Source organism: Scyliorhinus torazame, chromosome 8, assembly GCF_047496885.1.
Source record: "Scyliorhinus torazame isolate Kashiwa2021f chromosome 8, sScyTor2.1, whole genome shotgun sequence".
Classification (NCBI taxonomy): Eukaryota; Metazoa; Chordata; class Chondrichthyes; order Carcharhiniformes; family Scyliorhinidae; genus Scyliorhinus; species Scyliorhinus torazame.
The window spans coordinates 111,859,689-111,877,768 of record NC_092714.1 but is presented as its reverse complement, the minus strand read 5'-3'; the positions used below and the strand labels follow the sequence as shown (position 1 = coordinate 111,877,768).

Genomic DNA, 18,080 nt, shown 5'->3' with positions numbered 1-18,080 from the left:
GGTTGGTTGAACTCCATGATACATTTTGGGGTCTGGTAAAGCTTCGCTGCACTCTCTCAAGAGCAAGAACATCCTTCCTCAGAGGAAAAACTACATACAATACTCCAGGTGTGGCCTCACCAAGGCCCTGTATAATTGCAGCAACACATCCCTGCTTCTAGACTCGAAACCTCTCGCAATGAAGGCTAACATACCATTAACCTCCTTTACCGCTTGCTGCACCTGCATGCTTACCTTCAGCGACTGGTGCACAAGGACACCCAGGTCCCGCTGCACACTCCCCTCTCCCAATTTACAACCATTCAGGTAGTAATCTGCCTTCTTGTTTTTGCTTCCAAAGTGAATAACCTCACACTTATCCAAATTATACTGCATCTGCCATTGATTTGCCCACTAGCCCAACCTGTCCAGATCATGCTGTGGGATCCCTGCATCCTCGTCACAATTCACCCTCCCATCTAACTTGGTATCATCTGCAAACTTTGAGATGTTACATTTTGTTCCCTCACCCAAATCATTAATATATATTGTGAATAGCTGAGGTCCCAGCACCGATCCCTGTGGTACCCCACTAGTTACTGCCTGCCAATTTGAAAAGGACCCATTAATTCCTCTTTGTTTCCTCTCTGCCAACCAGTTTTTTATTCACCTCAATACATTTCGCCCAATCCCATGCGCTTTAATTTCGCACAATAATCTCTTATGCGGGACTTTGTCAACTGCCTTCTGAAAGTCCAAATATACGACATCGACTGGCTCGCCCTTGTCAACTGTACTGGTTAAATTTTCAAAGAATTCCAACAGATTTGTCAAGCATGATTTTCCCTTCATAAATCCATGCCGACTCTGACTGATCCTGCCACTGCTTTCTAAATGTTCCGCTATAAAGTCCTTGAGAATGGATTCAAGCATTATCCCCACTACCGATGTTAGGCTTCCTGGTCTATAATTCCCTGCTTTCTCTCTATCTCCCTTTTTTAATATCTGAGTGAAGTGAGCTACCCTCCACTCTGCAGGGACAATTCCAGAGTCTACAGAATCCCGGAAGATGACCACCAATGTGTCCACGATTTCCAGAGCCACCTCCTTAAGCACTCTGGGATGCAGATTCTGAGGTCCTGGGGAATTATCGGCCTTCAATCCCATCAATTTTCCCAGCACCCAGCAGCACGGTGGCACAGTGGTTAGCATTGCTGCCTCACGGCGCCGAGGTCCCAGATTCGATTCCGGCTCTGGGTCACTGTCCGTGTGGAGGTTGCACATTCTCCCTGTGTTTGCGTGGGTTTCGCCCCCACACCCCAACAATGTGCAGGGTAGGTGGATTGGCCATGCTAAATTGCCCCTTAATTGGAAAAAAATTAATTGGGTATTCTAAATTTATTTTAAAAATTAAAAAATTCCCAGCATCATTTCTCTACTAATGTTGATCTCCCTCAGTTCGTCCCTCTCACTAAACCTTTCATTCTCCAGCATTTCTGGTATTTGATTCATGTCCTCTTTTGTGACGACAAAGGTATGTATTCATAGTGATACTACTATAATAAAATCGCCATAAGCTCTCAAAGCTCTAATCTGTGCAATCCCAAAGCAGTTCATTCATAGGAACTGCCATGCACTCCTTCTACATCTGAGTCTGAGCTGTAGATCACAGTTTAATTTCAGTCTTCTGCAATTCTCGTTCAAATTATCAGTTTTGGGGATTGCATCTTGGAGTTTGAATTTGATACAATCTGACATTACTATTGCTAATACAGTGGGCTGAATTTCACAGTGGGCTTTGGGACCTTGGTGTTCCCATGTGGCAGGAACTGGAATGGCTCAACAATCTTCCTGAGGCAGTTTCCTAATTATCATCAAGGGGCTTGATGTCTAATTAAGGATGGCAGGCATGATATTGAGGCTACAGGCCCAATTAGAGTCACCAATTCTAAATCATCAGCATTAAGAGAAGTGGGTGCTGCAAAGGCAGGTAGGGTATAGAGGGGGTGCCTCCATTTTGAGACAAGTAAATGTCGTGTTGGGTGTTCCGATGCACAAATGATCCAACACGGCTGTAGATGGTACAACTCTGTTTTATTGTCTTAACAACCACAACTACTAACTGCTGGCTTGGGTATGTGCTTCACCAGCTAACCTGTGGACCCAGCCCTATCACTATCTTAGTGAGACACTCAGCACATGGTCTATGTCTGAGTGGCACGCTGTGAGCTCTGTGCTATCTCCTGGTAGAATGAGCGGGAACTGTGGTGTTCCCTGTTTTACAGTGCGTGTGCTCTCACTGGTGATTGGCTGCGATGTTGTGTGTGTGCTGGTTGGTCCAACTACCTGTCCATCAGTGTATGTGTGATTGCACCATGATATGCTGATGTGGATATCATGACAGTAAAGGCAAGTAAAATAATAAAAATCGAAGGGCAAGACCAACGGGGGGGGGGGGCTCTCTCCTCACCACCACCCTCTGAAGCACAAAGCTAATAGCCTCAGCAGCTGACAGGGGGTCAATCCAACGTCAGCAAATACTGGCTACCTGGGAAAATTCACTTTAGTAGGGCCTTAAAATAGTTAAATTGGCAGTTAAGCCTGGTCAGATGGCCACAAGACTGGAAGAACCAGGATCAACAATTGATTAACCCAAACAAGGATGGTACTGCAGTGCTTTTCCTGTTTGACATAAACCACATTAACTGTACATGCTCGTATTTTATACCCCCAATTTCCACTTATTTCAAACACTCCCAATCTGAGTTCCAACAGCAACCTGTTTCTCCCTACCTCTGTTGCAGCTCATTCTATTCATACTCTATATTCACTAGTTTCCACAATCGGCACCATGAAAGCTGCAGGAAAATAGAGGAAAACTGTTGCAGAAATAAACAGAAAAAAGCGAAATTAAACAGAAGTGATTGAGGGGTGGAGAAGAACATTAATGAAAGAGGAGAGCGAGAGGGACGTGAGAAAAAAGAGAGACTCATGGCAATGTAAATTTACAGATGTGAGGAAGAACCTTTTCAACACTGCCAATGAAGGTGTTGGAACTAGAGATGATAACAAATTTTAAAAGGAAATTGTACAGGCACTTGAAGGAAGTAAATTGACAGCTTTGGGGATAGAGCAAAAGAATGGGAGTGACTGGATTGCTCTTGCAGAGACCTGACATGGACTTGATGGGCCGAATGGACTCTTTCTATGCTGCAATGGCTCTATCTGCTACTGGTATCAGCGTCCATTGCTGGCAAAGTGTGAACAACTGCAAAACTGTCTCGAACACGTTTCAGAACTATTGTCTAACCCTTTAAAAAATGTTAAACAGAATTGCCATTTATTTGTTGTATTTATTCACCTACCTCAGAGATTTGATTCAGTATTATCCTCCTTTCATTGTTGCAACAGCAATGAAAAACACTGTAGAGCATATCAACCAAAAAACTTAAGTCAGTTCTAGATTCTTGCACCCAGATTAGGAGCTTCTGAATCAGAAACTGTACAGCAGGGTTACTTGCTATCTTTTTCACTTCATTATTTTTTTCCAGGAAAGATTCAGCATTCCCTGAGTTGTCATTTTCCACCAAAATAGAAAATAGCTTCCTTGATGGAAATGAGCTAACCAGGGTGGACAAGAATGTAAGATGCATTTCAGAGTTCTGTTCATTAATAAAGGTCATGCTCAGTTTGGCAAGTTCACAGACGAGGCCTTCCAAAGGTACTGTTCTGGCAGGATGGTTGTCCTGAAAATGTCTGGAAGTATCCCCCAAATTTTCAGATGCCAATGCATTCTTAGTGATGAAAGTTAATTCTTCCAGATGATTGGTAGCATTGCTGTCGTGATTCTCAGTTTCTTCTTCGTCAATAAACCGGATCTTTCCTTTCTTTTTCACTGATTGTTTTGTAGCGCTGTCAAGGTTTCTCAAGCATCTGAGCAAAAATGAGACGCCTTCTAATGAATTTTTGTCAGCTTCTGGATTGCCTACCCGAGACATGCAAGCTTGAGAAAGACCAACCCAAAAATCAGGTAACAGTCTTTTGTATGCATCAGCCCACTCTTCCGTATCTGGATTATCAGTTCGTCTTTCCCATGAGGCAAGAGTGTCTGCGAGTTGGGAGAAAGTGCTGGCTTGCAGTTTGGGATACTTCCAAGCAGAATATAAAAGTGGTAGTAGCTGAAGGAAATAAAAAATTCAACTTTATGCTTTCTGAAATTACACAAACAATGTAAAACTTTTTTCCTTTATTCTACGTACTCACAGCCTGTTCGTGTTCTCCTTTCCCCATGTCACATACAACTGTATAAAATATCTGACAATCAAGCTATTATGTGGGCAAATACGAACACAACCCTACATTCTGGCACTATTGGCACAATAGTCATCTCATACTACTGAAATGTTAGTTATTGACAAATAAAAAAAATGTTAAGATCTTGTTAGAGCTCGCTAATTTTTATAAGGATATTTAAATTTCCAGTGACTGACTGAAGGGATCACATGCCACGATTTCAAGTTTTAAAACATCCACATTAACAAACTAAAAGCAACATTGAACAAACACTATTCAGTGGGTAACTTGTACTTTGAACTACAGAAAACATCCCCCCCCCCCCCCCCCCCCCCCCCTCCAATGTACTTTTATTAATACCAAGAATTCCCTGCCATGATTATACTTCAAGCTTTTCTTTAAACGGACACTTTATTTGTCTGGAGCCAGTCTGAAGTTATTCTCCAATCCCGATAGCCTGTGTCCATTTTTCTTTTCGCAGCTTGATAACATCTAATCCCAGAACTGACTTGCACGGTGAGGATAATGTTGGAAATTCCTTCTCTCTATTGAAGGTTTGATGAATCTACCAGCCTCCCTTAAATCCTTACAAACTTAGTCTCTTTAGTCTGAGTGCAACCTCCCACTTGTGTTATGAGTGGTCAACATTAGAGCAGTATTTTTTCTGCTTTAGATGCTGGAATAGCTGCTCTCTCTCTCTCCCCAGATTTGTGCAGACTAATTTGTGTCCATGAGGTGCAGCGATATCTGAGGAATTCTGTGACCCAATTGTGGAATGGTTTTCTATGGATTTCCCTTCCCAAAGCCTAGCTCCACAACAACATGAATCACTTGGGCCTTGTATCCAGGCAGAAATGCTAATTATTGTCCAGCCGTCAACTTCATTCTACCTTGAAACTACACTGCCAGGTCAAAGTATAACTGTTTATAAAACATGGCATTCTTAACACCTCCCTGTGAGACTACCCACGGTCACACAACCGCGCTTACCATTGTTACAAATTTGAACATCTAGCAATTTCTTCCCAGTAAGACAACCTGAGCTCCCCTTTAATCTTTAATAATCAAGCCACCCAAGGTTGATTACCAGGCAGAATTTAGGGTAGCTCACATGACTCCCTTCATGCCTATATTTTATCTTAAAGAGACAGTCCAAAAACATAACAATCTTTTAGACTTTGCATTTGTAACAATAGTTAAAGTTAAGGACGGCTTTCATTAAAGACAAATTCAAAAGGCACGATGGAGTCTGTTGTTTCCCAAGCATTCTTTCCAAAAGAGTGATAGGTTGCAGGTTTGTGTTCACAATTCCTCACACAGCAAGTTACCAATCCCATTCTGCGGAACTACCAGTGGTGACCAGATGCTCTGGGCAACTTTTAATCAATAGGGGAATGAAGGCTTACAGAGGGAAGGCAGGAAAATGGATTTAGTGAGTGTTAGATCAACCATGAATTTATTAAATGGTGAAACAGGCTTGAGGGGCTGAATGGCCTACTCCTGTTCCTATTTCTTATCGTCTAATAGAAGGGAAGTTGGTGGTATACAAAATTATTTGGAAAACATATAGACTAATGAATAAATAAACTCTTTTTGAGGGCAAAATGTTTTCGCCTGCACCTTGTGCTTAAGCAGGGTACATGACTACTCTCTTAGTTAATGATATTGCACAATACAAGGAAATTCCAAAACAGAAATGGAAGAAGAAAAATAAACTGAAGAAAAATCATCACTGGGCTTCCGGTTGCGGCTATGCGGAGCTAAGTCGCACATTCGGCGGCTCCCGCAAAAACTGACTTTTGGGCTCTTTTCAGGGCCCCCAACGGCACTTTTTCGACGTTTCCCAGTGTGGGAAGGAGTCTACAACAGCTCCCCGTCAGTATATGGCTTCAACTAGGAGCAGGGCGACAAAAAAGGTGGTGGTGGACCCGAAGAAGGTGCAAGGGAAGAAGGACAAAATGGCGGCGGGCGGAGACCAGGCAGCGTGGATGTAGTGGGCGGAAGAGCAGCAGGAGGATATCCAGCGCTGCTTCAGAGAGATGTAGCCACCTAAAATGGCTGATTCCCTATTAATTTGGCCAAAACCCTATTTAAAATGGCTCACCGAAAAGGCTGATGGGAAAAGCAGCCAACAGGACACAAACGGACAGCTGCAGACAGAATAGCGTATTCGGCTCTGGGGAAGTTGGCCCAGATCGATACTCAAGACCATTAGCAGCACATCAACCCAGACATCTGCAGTTTAATCGGCTATCCCCAGGAACAATTGCAACATATTAGCAATTGAATGCCGGGCCAGACCTGTCGGCGCCTGCAGTGGCCGAAACAAAGACAGGTGAACGACCGCCCCCCCGATCGAGGAATCACCCCGTTATTGGATATATCGAACATGAATAAGAACAAGTCCAATCACTTGGGACTCAGGGTCAAGGGCTGCCCCGAGAGGCGGGAAGCCCCGGGACCCTATAAAGTGAGGGGCCAAGTTCAGATCGCTCTCTCTCCCTTCTTCTCCTGATCGAGACCTTCGCAGGAACATCCACCAGAAACAGTAAGTTTGACTCCAGCGATCACTACCCGATAAAGACTCCTAGCCATCGACCCGCATCAGCCTTTTTGAATCCCGCGGGCCAGATCCGATTCGATAAGCCATTTGTTTCCCTGACCTGGTGGGCCCTTCCTAAAGTTAAGTATTGGCCAGTAGTGGTAGGTTTCGATATAGATAGTAGGATTATTGTGTAAGCATTACCTGTTGTATATAATAAATGACCGTTGATTTCAATCTTACTAAGCGGTGTGCTGACTTATTAATCATAACTCGAGCTTGAACCACGTGGCGGTATCAGAAAGATACCTGGCGACTCGTGAGCAAAGGTGACATAATCAGAGCTAATAAACTAAGGCTAAAAAGAGCAACAGAGATTAAAAAGGACCTGCTAGAGTCGATGAAGGCGTCTATTGATCAGCTGCTGGAGACACAGACGGCCCAGGGAATGGCGATCCACGAGGCTCGACAAAAGATCTCGGACAATGAGGATGAGATCTTAGGCCTCGCGGTAAAGGTGGAGGCGCACGAGGTGCTCCACAAGAAATGGCAGGAGCGGTTCGAGGAGATGGAGAATCCGTCGAGGCGGAAGAATCTGCGGATTCTGGGCCTCCCGGAGGGGCTGGAGGAGCCGGACGTGGAGGCCTATGTGGTCACCATGTTGAACTCGCTGATGGGAGCGGGGTCCTTCCAGGGGCCCCTGGAGCTGGAAGGGTCCCATAGAGTGCTGGCGAGGAGGCCCAAGGCTAACGAGCCTCCGCGGGCGGTGCTGGTGAGGTTCCATCGGTTCGTCGATCGGGAGTGTGTGCTCAGGTGGGCCAAGAAGGAGAGGAGCAGCAGGTGGGAGAACACGGAAGTTTGGATATATCAGGACTGGAGTGCGGAGGTGGCGAAGAGGAGGGCCGGGTACAATCGTGCGAAGGCGGTGCTGCACAGGAAGGGGGTGAAGTTTGGCATGTTGCAGCCGGCGCGACTGTGGGTTACCTACAAGGACCGGCACCATTACTTTGAGTCTCCGGAGGAGGCGTGGGCCTTTGTTCAGGCCGAGAAGTTGGACACAGATTGAGGGTCAGGACGGGCGATTGGGGACTGCGGTTGATATGCTATGTTTATTTTTGTTTTTGGGGGGGGGGGGGGGGGGGGGGGGGGCCTTTGTATTGCTCCGGGTTTCTTTTTCTTTGTGTTTTTTCTTTTTTGGGTTGGTGAGGGTGGCTGGGGCGGGTTGGGCACTGTTTTGGTTGGGTTGGTGGGGGGGGGGCTCTTGTAGGTGAGATGGCGTCCCGCGGGGGAGGCGGAAGCCCAAGCCAGGGGTGAGGGGACCGGGCCTGTAAAAGGAGCTGCGTCAGAGGTAGCGGGGCCTGGTAGGTGGAAAGAGCGGGCTTTTCCCCGCGCTGAAGACTGGAGGGGGCGGGGCCAGGGCGGGGAAGCGAGGGTTGTTTCCCTTGCTTAGAACGGAAAGGGGACGGGGAGAGTCTATGGATGGGGACGGGAGAGGAGGGTGTACCACACAATGGGAGGAGTCGAAGCAGAGGCGGGAGTGGCCGGTGTCAGCAGGAGTCAGCTGACTTGCGGAAGTGCAATGGGGGGAGTAAATCAGCTAGGATGGGTCCTAGCTGTGGGGGATGGGGGGGGGGGGGGAATCGAGTTGTTGCTGCTATGGTCAAGTAGGAGCTGGGGCGAGTGGGGGGGGTCGCGTGGCTGGCCGAGGAGAGGTCATGGCTAGTCGGCGGGGGAGGGGGGCGGGTAGCACCCTGATCCGGCTGATAACCTGGAATGTAAGGGGACTGAATGGGCCGGTTAAGCGGGCCCGCGTGTTCGCGCACCTGAAGGGGCTGAAGGCGGATGTGGCTATGCTTCAGGATACACACCTGAAGGTGGCAGACCAGGTATGACTGAGGAAAGGGTGGGTAGGTTAGGTGTTTCACTCGGGGCTGGATGCCAAAAATCGAGGGGTGGCAAGCTTGGTGGGAAAGAAGATGTCGTTTGAGATGTCGAGCATTGTGGCAAATGATGGCGGCAGGTACATAATGGTAAGTGGTAAGTTGCAGGGAGAGAGGGTGGTACTGGTCAATGTGTATGCCCCGAACTGGGACGATGCGGGTTTTATGCGGCGTATGTTGGGTCGGATCCCAGACTTGGAAGTGGGGGGCCTGATAATGGGGGGAGACTTTAACACGGTGCTGGATCCGGCACTGGATCGCTCCAGGTCTAGGACCGGTCGGAAGCCGGCGGCGGCTAGAGTGCTGAGGGGGATAATGGACCAGATGGGAGGGGTGGACCCTTGGAGATTTGCAAGGCCAGGGGCTAGGGAATTTTCATTCTTTTCACATGTCCATAAGGCTTATTCCCGAATTGACTTTTTCATCTTGAGTAGGGCGTTGATAGTGAGAGTAGAGGATACTGAGTATTCGGCAATAGCCATTTCGGACCACGCCCCGCATTGGGTGGACTTGGAGATGGGGGAGGAGAGGGACCAGCACCCGCTGTGGCGCTTGGAGGTGAGGCTGTTGGCGGACGAGGAGGTGAGCGAGCGGGTCCGAGGAAGTATAGAGAGGTACCTGGCGACCAATGACAACGGGGAGGTCCGAGTGGGGATGGTATGGGAGGCACTGAAGGTGGTGGTGAGGGGAGAGCTGATCTCCATTAGGGCCCACAAGGAGCGGAGGGAGTGGGGGGAGAGGGAGAGGCTGGTGGGGGAGATGGTGAGGGTAGACAGGAGGTATGCGGAGGAGCCCGAGGAAGGATTGTTGAGGAAGAGGCGTGGCCTACAGGCCGAATTCGACCTGGTGACAACCAGGAAGGCGGAGGTGCAGTGGAGGAAGGCCCAGGGAGCGATTTACGAGTATGGGGAAAAGGCAAGCCGGATGCTGGCGCATCAGCTTCGGAAGTTGGAGTTGAAATCCGCCATGATTGAATGGTGGAGTGGACTCGATGGGCCGAATGGCCTTTCTTCCGCTCCTATGTCTTATGGAAGCGGGACGCAGCTAGGGAGATCGGGGGAATTAAGGACAGGGGAGGGAGTGTGGTGCGGAGTGGAGCTGGCATCAATGGGGTCTTCAGGGACTTCTACGAGGAATTGTACCGATCCGAGCCCCCACAGGAGGGAGGGATGGGCCGCTTCCTGGACCAATTGAGGTTTCCAAAGGTGGAAGAGGGACTGGTGGCAGGATTGGGGGCCCCGATTGGACTGGAGGAGCTGATCAAAGGGATAGGAAGCATGCAGGCGGGGAAGGCACCGGGGCCGGACGGTTTCCCGGTCGAATTCTATAAAAAATATGTGGACCTGTTGGGCCCGCTGTTAGTTAGGACCTTCAATGAGGCAAGGGAGGGGGCGTTGCCCCCGACGATGTCCCGGGCACTAATCTCCTTGATCCTGAAGCGGGACAAGGATCCCCTGCAGTGTGGGTCTTACGGGCCGATTTTGTTGCTAAAAGTAGATGCCAAGGTGCTGGCGAAGGTCTTAGCCACGAGGATTGAGGATTGTGTGCCGCAGATCATTCACGAAGACCAGACGGGGTTTGTGAAAGGGAGGCAGTTGAACGCGAATGTGTGCAGGCTTTTGAACGTGATCATGATGCCGGCGAGGGAGGGGGAGGCGGAGATAGTGGTGGCGATGGACGCTGAGAAAGCCTTCGATAGGGTAGAGTAGGGGTACCTGTGGGAGATGCTGAAGAGGTTTGGGTTTGGGGAGGGGTTTGTCAGGTAGGTTAGGCTGTTGTATAAGGTCCCAATGGCGAGCGTGGCCACAAACAGGAGGAGGTCCGAGTACTTTTGGTTGCACCGAGGGACGAGACAGGGGTGTCCCTTATCCCCCCTGCTCTTCGCACTGGCGATTGAACCCCTGGCTATGACACTGAGGGAGTCAAGGAACTGGAGGGGGTTGGTGCGTGGTGGGGAGGAGCATAGGATGTCACTTTATGCGGACGACCTGCTGCTGTATGTGGCGGACCCGGTGGGAGGAATGCCGGAGGTAATGAGGATTCTTAGGGAATTCGGGGACTTTTCGGGATACAAGCTCAACATGGGGAAGAGCGAGCTGTTCGTAGTTCATCCAGGGGACCAGGTGAGGGGGATTGGCGAGCTCCCACTAAAAAAGGCAGAGAGGAGCTTCAGGTATCTGGGAGTCCAGGTGGTCAAGAGCTGGCGGGCCCTGCATAGGCTTAATTTTACAAGGCTGGTGGAGCAAATGGAGGAGGAGTTCAAGAGGTGGGACGTGTTGCCGCTGTCCTTGGCGGGTAGGGTGCAGTCAATCAAAATGACGGTGCTCCCAAGGTTTTTGTTCCTGTTCCAGTGCCTCCCCGTGTTTATCACGAAGGCTTTTTTCAGGCAGGTTAACAGGAGTATAATGGGGTTTGTGTGGGCGCGAAGGACGCCAAGGGTGAGAAGGGTGTTCCTGGAGCGGAGTACAGATAGGGGGGGGGGGGGGACTGGCGCTGCCCAACCTCTGTGGATACTACTGGGCCGCCAATGCGACGATAGTGCACATGTGGGTGATGGAGGGGGAGGGGGCTGCATGGAAGAGGCTGGAGGCGGCGTCTTGTGTGGATACAAGTCTGGGGGCGCTGGCAACGGCGCCGCTGCCACTCCCTCCAAGGAGGTATACCACGAGCCTGGTGGTGGTGGCTGCCCTCAAAATTTGGGGGCAGTGGAGGCGGCACAGGGGGGGGAAGTGGGGGCCTCGGCGGGGACCCCATTACGGGGTAACCACCGGTTCGCCCCAGGAAGAACAGGTGGAGGGTTTGCAGGGTGGCACAGGGCAGGGATACGAAAGTTGGGGGACCCGTTTGTGGACGGGAAGTTCGCGAGCCTGGGTGAGCTGGAGGAGAAGTATGGGCTCCCCCCGGGGAACACCTTCAGGTACTTACAGGTAATGGCGTTTGCCAGGCGGCAGGTGGCGGAATTCCCGCGGCTACGGCCAAACACAGTACAGGACAGGGTGCTCTCGGGGGGCGGGTGGGAGTGGGGAAGATCTCGGAAACTTACCAGGTGATGCAGGAGGAGGCCTCGGTGGTGGAGGTAAAAGGTAAGTGGGAGGAGGAGTTGGGAGAGGAAATTGAGGAAGGGACGTGGGCAGATGACCTGGGGAGGGTGAACTCTTCCTCATCGTGCGCGAGGCTCAGCCTCATACAGTTTAAGGTGCTGCACAGGGCACACATGACCGGGACAAGGATGAGTCTGTTTTTTGGGGGCGAGGACGGGTGTGTTAAGTGCTCAGGGAGCCCAGCAAATCACACCCATATGTTCTGGGCATGCCCAGCGCTGGAGGAACTTTGGAAGGGCGTAGCGAGGACGGTGTCGAGGGTGGTAGGATCCAGGGTCAAGCCGGGCTGGGGGCTCGCGATATTTGGGGTGGCAGAGGAGCCGGGATTGCAGGAGGCGAAAGAGGCCGGAATTCTGGCCTTTGCGTCCCTGGTAGCACGGTGAAGGATTCTTCTTCAGTGGAAGGATGCGAGGCCCCCAAGCGTGGAATCCTGGATCAACGATATGGCGGGGTTTATTAAGTTGGAGAGGGTGAAATTCGCCTTGAGAGGGTCGGTACAAGGGTTCTTTAGGCGGTGGCAACCGTTCTTAGACTTCCCGGCAGAGCGGTAGACATTGGTCAATGGCAGCAGCAACTCCGGAGGGGGGTCCACTTTATTATTCTTTTTGTTTTTATTATTTACGCTGGAGGGCCTGAGGGGGTGTACATACTTGTTGTATTAAGTCAGGGTGTTAATGTTAATTTATTATTTATGTACGGGGGGGGGGCGTATGGAGGGTTGTTTTTCTGGACTGTGTTTTGTACTTAACCCTGTTGGGTTCCTTTTTCATTTTGTTATTGATATTTTATGAAAACCTTTAATAAAAATTATTTTTATAAAAAAAAGAAAAATCATCACTGGTGAAATGGTACCACAGTGCATTCAATTGTAATATGGTGTTGATTAATGGGCTACAGGTTCTATTTCCAGACTCTTTTGAGCTTTCAATTTTAGCATGCACATTCTCAGTATTTTTAAAGAAATGTTAGCTGTAGCTTTTCATGTACCTGTTCATTTACGAGCATCTTGTGGAGTTTCTGCTGATCCTCAGCCTTTCCTAGATTCTGATGTAGAGTGAAGCGCAAGCATTCCATAAAGGCTGATACAATTGCTGAACTCTCGGTACAGCTCATCAAGGCACGCTCGCTCAGTAATCTAAGCAACAATAACAAAATAACATTTTTAAATCCCATGAGAAATTAGTTCTCAAAATTATTGCTACAAAAAATTGTAAACATTTTGCCCCCAAAAAGAGTTTATATATTCATTACTCTATATGTTTTCCAAATACTTTTGTGTACCACTTTTGGGTGACATGATTAAATGGGTAACAAAATGACGTTTCCAAAACATGATAAGGTATTATATAAATGTAGTCTTTTTTCCAAATTCAGCGTGAGCATTAGGTAAGGGAACGTGTTAAAAATTCACAAGGTGTCCTTTGATGAACATATTTTTGAAGTTTTATTCAATTACCCTTTTATTACAATCTACTTTGATCCCTTGCTGCAAGTAACTATTAAACAATTTTGGGACAAAGCCAAACTTATTGCTCAATGACTGTTTTTATTTTGTTTTACAGCACTATTTGAAGCATCTTAAAATGCTCTTTGTGTTCATTGTGCTATTGTGAATAGGTCCCCCTCACGTCAAGGTACAGCTCCAATTACACCACCTACATTACTGGTAGAGAGTATGCAAGTTTCGAGCATGTCCAAGACTCTTGCAAGGTTTTTCCTTGCTTTCTGTGAGGAAATGCCTGAGCTTGTCTTGGCATCTCTTCAGAGAATGGCAAAAAATGCACTTAGCAGAGTAATGAAATAAAGCTATGTTCTCTATCAACTAACGGCATTATATACTGGGGCTTAAATCTGCCGCACTGTCATGCTACATTTTATTGAATTTAATAAAATGCATATTTCTGAAAGTATTGTGTTGGGGAACAGGTAGCATTTCAATTTTAGACTGCGTCTCTATAGCAGGCACTTCCAGTTATGAAAATCCATTAAGAAATTCAGGAAAAACTTCTTTACCCAGAGAGTGGTCAGAAGGCGGAACTCACTACCACAAGGAGTAATTGTGGTGAAAGCATCCATACATTTAAGGGGAAACGGTTTAAACACATGAGAAATAAATAATCTAAAATTATGTTGATATTTAGATAAAGAGGGTTCGGGGAGGCTCACATCGAGCATCAACTCCAACATGGACAGTCCTTTGAACTGACTCATGAATTGTCCTTTTCTGCACTGTAAAATACATGCAATATGATAAGAGCATGGGTTAGATAGAAGCATGGTAGCACAGTGGTTAGCACTGTTGCTTCATAGCTCCAGGGTCCGAGGTTCGATTCCCAACTTGGGTCACTGTCTGTGCGGAGTCTGCACGTTCTCCCAGTGTCTGCGTGGGTTTCCTCTGGGTGCTTCGGTTTCCTCCCATGGTCTAAAGATGTGCAGATTAGGTGGATTGGCCATGCTAAATTGCCCTTAGTGTCCAAAAAAAAGGTTAGGTGGGGTTCCGGGGATAGGGTGGGGGTGTGGGCTGTAGTAGGGTGCTCTTTCCAAGGGCCGGTGCAGACTTAATGGGCTGAATGGCCTCCTTCTGCACTGTAAATTCTATGATTCTACTGTACTAACATTCAGCTAAAGTCACAGGTTAGAATAACATAACCTACTGCAGCAATGTGATATTTGTATTTCCTCTATGCTCTGTTTTTTTGGTCTCTGCAATTTCCTGCCTAAATTATGAGCCACTTCCATTTCTAATTGCACCTCTTTCTATTCTGACATGAAAACAGAAAAAAACTGGACAATCTCAGCAGGTCTGACAGCATTGGACTACTGCTAGACCTAAAATGGAGATCACATGATTCCAGCAGAAGCAGAACCCAAAGAACTGCACCAACAGAAGCAGGGTGCAAAATCTTCATTGCCTCTGATGGCAAGATTCATGCTTCTGCCATTCAAGGCAGCTTTGTAGCATAAAGGGTTAGTAAGGCATTACCAATTTGTCATGTTTTGCATCGGGGTTCTCTTAGCCCTTTCATTTTGAACTTTTACAATTCAAAGAAACCGGTGGGGCTGGACTTTAACCCAGGAACTAGAAACAAAATAGCAGCATTCTATACCACTGATCCCATCAATTATTCCCTTTTTTAAGATCGCTCTTATCTTCTACAGAAATCTGTATTCTAGGACATGTATTTTTTAAATATGTTATGTAAATTGCCCCAGATCAGGCTGTTTTCATGAAAAGCTAAATAACATCATAATGGAGTGCACTGGTGATGGAAATTATAAGACAAATCATACCCCTTGCTGAAGGTACTGAAGAACATGGTGAAAAACTCTATCTTTGATCCTATTATTTCTTCGGGTAATCTGCTGATGAATGGTAAAAGACTTGGATAGATAAAAGTAGCCAATCCACGGCCACCTTCTTGAAGAACTGCCCATAATTTTGGCAAAACACCTTTCTTCGCGTTTACATGGGCCCAGCAATCCTAACAAAAATATAAATAAAATAGATCAGTGTTACTAAAATAATACAGCACTTGATGGAAAACATGAAGTCAGTAAAAGCAAAACCTCTGCGTGCCAAATAAATTAGGGTATCAAATTATCTACAATACTGTACTAACCTTAAATGGAAGATACTATTAGAATCTTTACAAATGCAATTTTCTGAATATTTCATAGAAGCTATAGAATGTTGAAGGTTCTCTCCCATCTTTATTTCTGTATTGATAAAAATCTAAACTTGTAATAAAATCAATTGTCTGTATTATGATGGTGGCTATAAAAATTGTTGACAACAAAGGACTATGGGTAACTCAGTAGTGAGAAATCAATATAATGTCCAACTTCAGAGGTGCAAAATTATAAACTGATATATAGTTGAGGTTGTACACCATTCCACTGAGCCTAAGTCAGCAGCTAGAAACAAGGATAGATAGGAGATTAGTGTGCGGAGTTTATAGTGTAAGCTGAACAGATTTATATCCACAAAGCATTTCAATCAAAATGTTGTAAGATGGTTCTTATCTATCACTGCCTTCAAAAATTTGAATAAAAACTCAACTCTGCATCTGTGGCTGGAGCATCCTCTGCTGCAAACCGCTCAATTTTCTTATTTTTCCAGTTGAATGCCCAACAATGCCTTAAATGGAATCCCTACAGTGCAAAAGGAGGCCATTGAGCCTATCGAGTCTGCACCAATCTTCCGAAAGCCAGGCCCACTCCCCCATCCTATCCCCACGCATTGATCTCGGCCAATCCACCTAACGTGCAGAGTCCTTAAAAAGGAATCTGACTTTTTTTTCTTACACAAATTGTTATTATTGCTCAAGGCCAATTGAGGAATATTTCCACTTCAGGCAGTGGCAGTCGGGACACAAGAAAAGCAAAAATAAACACATTTTGTTCCAGTAAGTTTTCTCTTCTCTTCTTCTCATCTTCTCCAGCTATGGTTAATGTTCAACAGTATTCCTATTGATGTCTATTGAACAATAGACATCTACAAATGGCCATTGTTAAATGTGAGTTAGACAGATGCCAATGGCCTATGCGATCAACAGCATTGCCACAGTTGAGCATGATACTGCTGTCATCTGATATTCACACAGATATAATTCTAGCAGGGGTCACAAGACAATGATCAAAAGCAGAGGCGCTGGCAAACTTCCCATTCCTAACCCAGGGGTACTGATGCTAACATCTCTCCTGGCATCCCTGATGAAATCAACTGACTCAGTCCAACTCAACTGGTGGTTGTGTGGGTGGGTGTGTTGGGGGGGGGGGGGGTCCCACTCTGCAAGGCTCAACTGCTCATTACCTTAACCCACTGAGGTAATGCGAGTTCCACAGATTCAGATTGTACAATGCATCTTTTTTTTTTAATAAACATTTTATTGAGGTATTTTTGGTATAGTAACAACAACAAAATAAACAATATACATGAAACCATAAACAGAGTGCAAAAGCCATTTACCTCTCGTACAGGTCCCACCCTTATTGACCCCCTATTCTAATCTAAACTACCTCCCCCCCCCCTCTCCGACTGCTGATGATTAATTTCCCGCAAAGTCGACGAACGGTTGCCACCTCCGGGTGAACCCTAACAGTGGCCCTCTCAAGGCGAACTTGATTTTCTCCAAACAGAGAAAGCTAGCCATGTCCGATAGCCAGGTCTCCGGCTTCGGGGCCTCTTTGTCTCCTGGATTCCTGGGTCTTCTGACACCCCGAAAATCGCCACCTCTGGACTCAGCGCCACCTTTGTTTTTAACACCGAGGACATGATGTCTGCAAACCCCTGCCAAAATCCCCTAAGCTTTGGACATGTCCAAAACATGTGGACATGATTTGCCAGTCCTCCCGCACATTTTGCACACTTGTCCTCCACCCCAAAGAATCTGCTCATCCAGGCCACTGTCATGTGAGCCCGGTGAACAACCTTAAATTGTATCAGGCCGAGCCTGGCACATGTTGTGGACTTGTTGACTCTACTCAACGCATCTGCCCATTGACCATCCTCTATCTCACCTCCCAGCTCCTCCTCCCACTTGCGCTTCAGCTCCTCGGTCTGCGTCTCCTCCGACCCCATAAGCTCCTTATAAATGTCCGAGACGCTCCCTTGTCCTACCCACCCTCTGAAAATTATCCTGTCCTGAATCCCCCTTAGCGGTTGGAGCGGGAAGGTTGACACCTGCTTATGAAGGAAGTCCCGCACCTGCAGATATCTGACTTAGTTTCCCCTCGCCAACCCAAACGTTTCCTCCAACGCCCTCATACTCGGAAAGCTCCCCTCTATGAACATATCCTCCATCCTCTCAATCCCCGCTCTCCCCCATAACCGGAACCCCCCGTCCATACTCCCCTGGACAAACCGGTGATTATCACAGATTGGGGCCCAGACCGATGCTCCCACTGCTCCCACATGCCGCCTCCATTGGCCTCAAACTCTCAGGGCCGCCACCATCACTGGACTGGTGGAGTACCGTGCTGGCGGGAACGGCAGAGGCGCAGTTACCAACGCCCCCAAACTGGTGCCCTTACATGAAGCCACCTCCATATGCACCCATGCCGACCCCTTCCCCACCACCCATTTCCTGATCATGGCTATATTAGCCGCCCAGTAATAGTTGCTAAAATATGGCAGCGCCAGCCCGCCCTCGCTCAAGCGTTACCTTCCTTACTCGCGGGGTCTTGCCTGCCCAGACGAAGCCTGTGATCACTCTGTTGATCCGC

At 47.6% G+C, this 18,080-nt stretch overlaps 1 protein-coding gene across 2 annotated transcripts in view; it reads right to left on the bottom strand.

Moving 5' to 3' along the window:
* Positions 1-18,080, bottom strand: part of ltn1 (listerin E3 ubiquitin protein ligase 1) — a 268,450-nt gene that overhangs the window by 184,124 nt on the left and 66,246 nt on the right. For both annotated transcript variants that reach the window (XM_072514034.1, XM_072514036.1), the window contains exons 8-10: positions 15,147-15,337; positions 12,843-12,990; positions 3,345-4,157 (exon numbers count right to left, since the gene is read on the bottom strand). In XM_072514034.1, the coding sequence (XP_072370135.1) occupies positions 3,345-4,157; positions 12,843-12,990; positions 15,147-15,337 (1,152 nt within the window). The remainder of the gene's footprint in view (positions 1-3,344; positions 4,158-12,842; positions 12,991-15,146; positions 15,338-18,080) is intronic.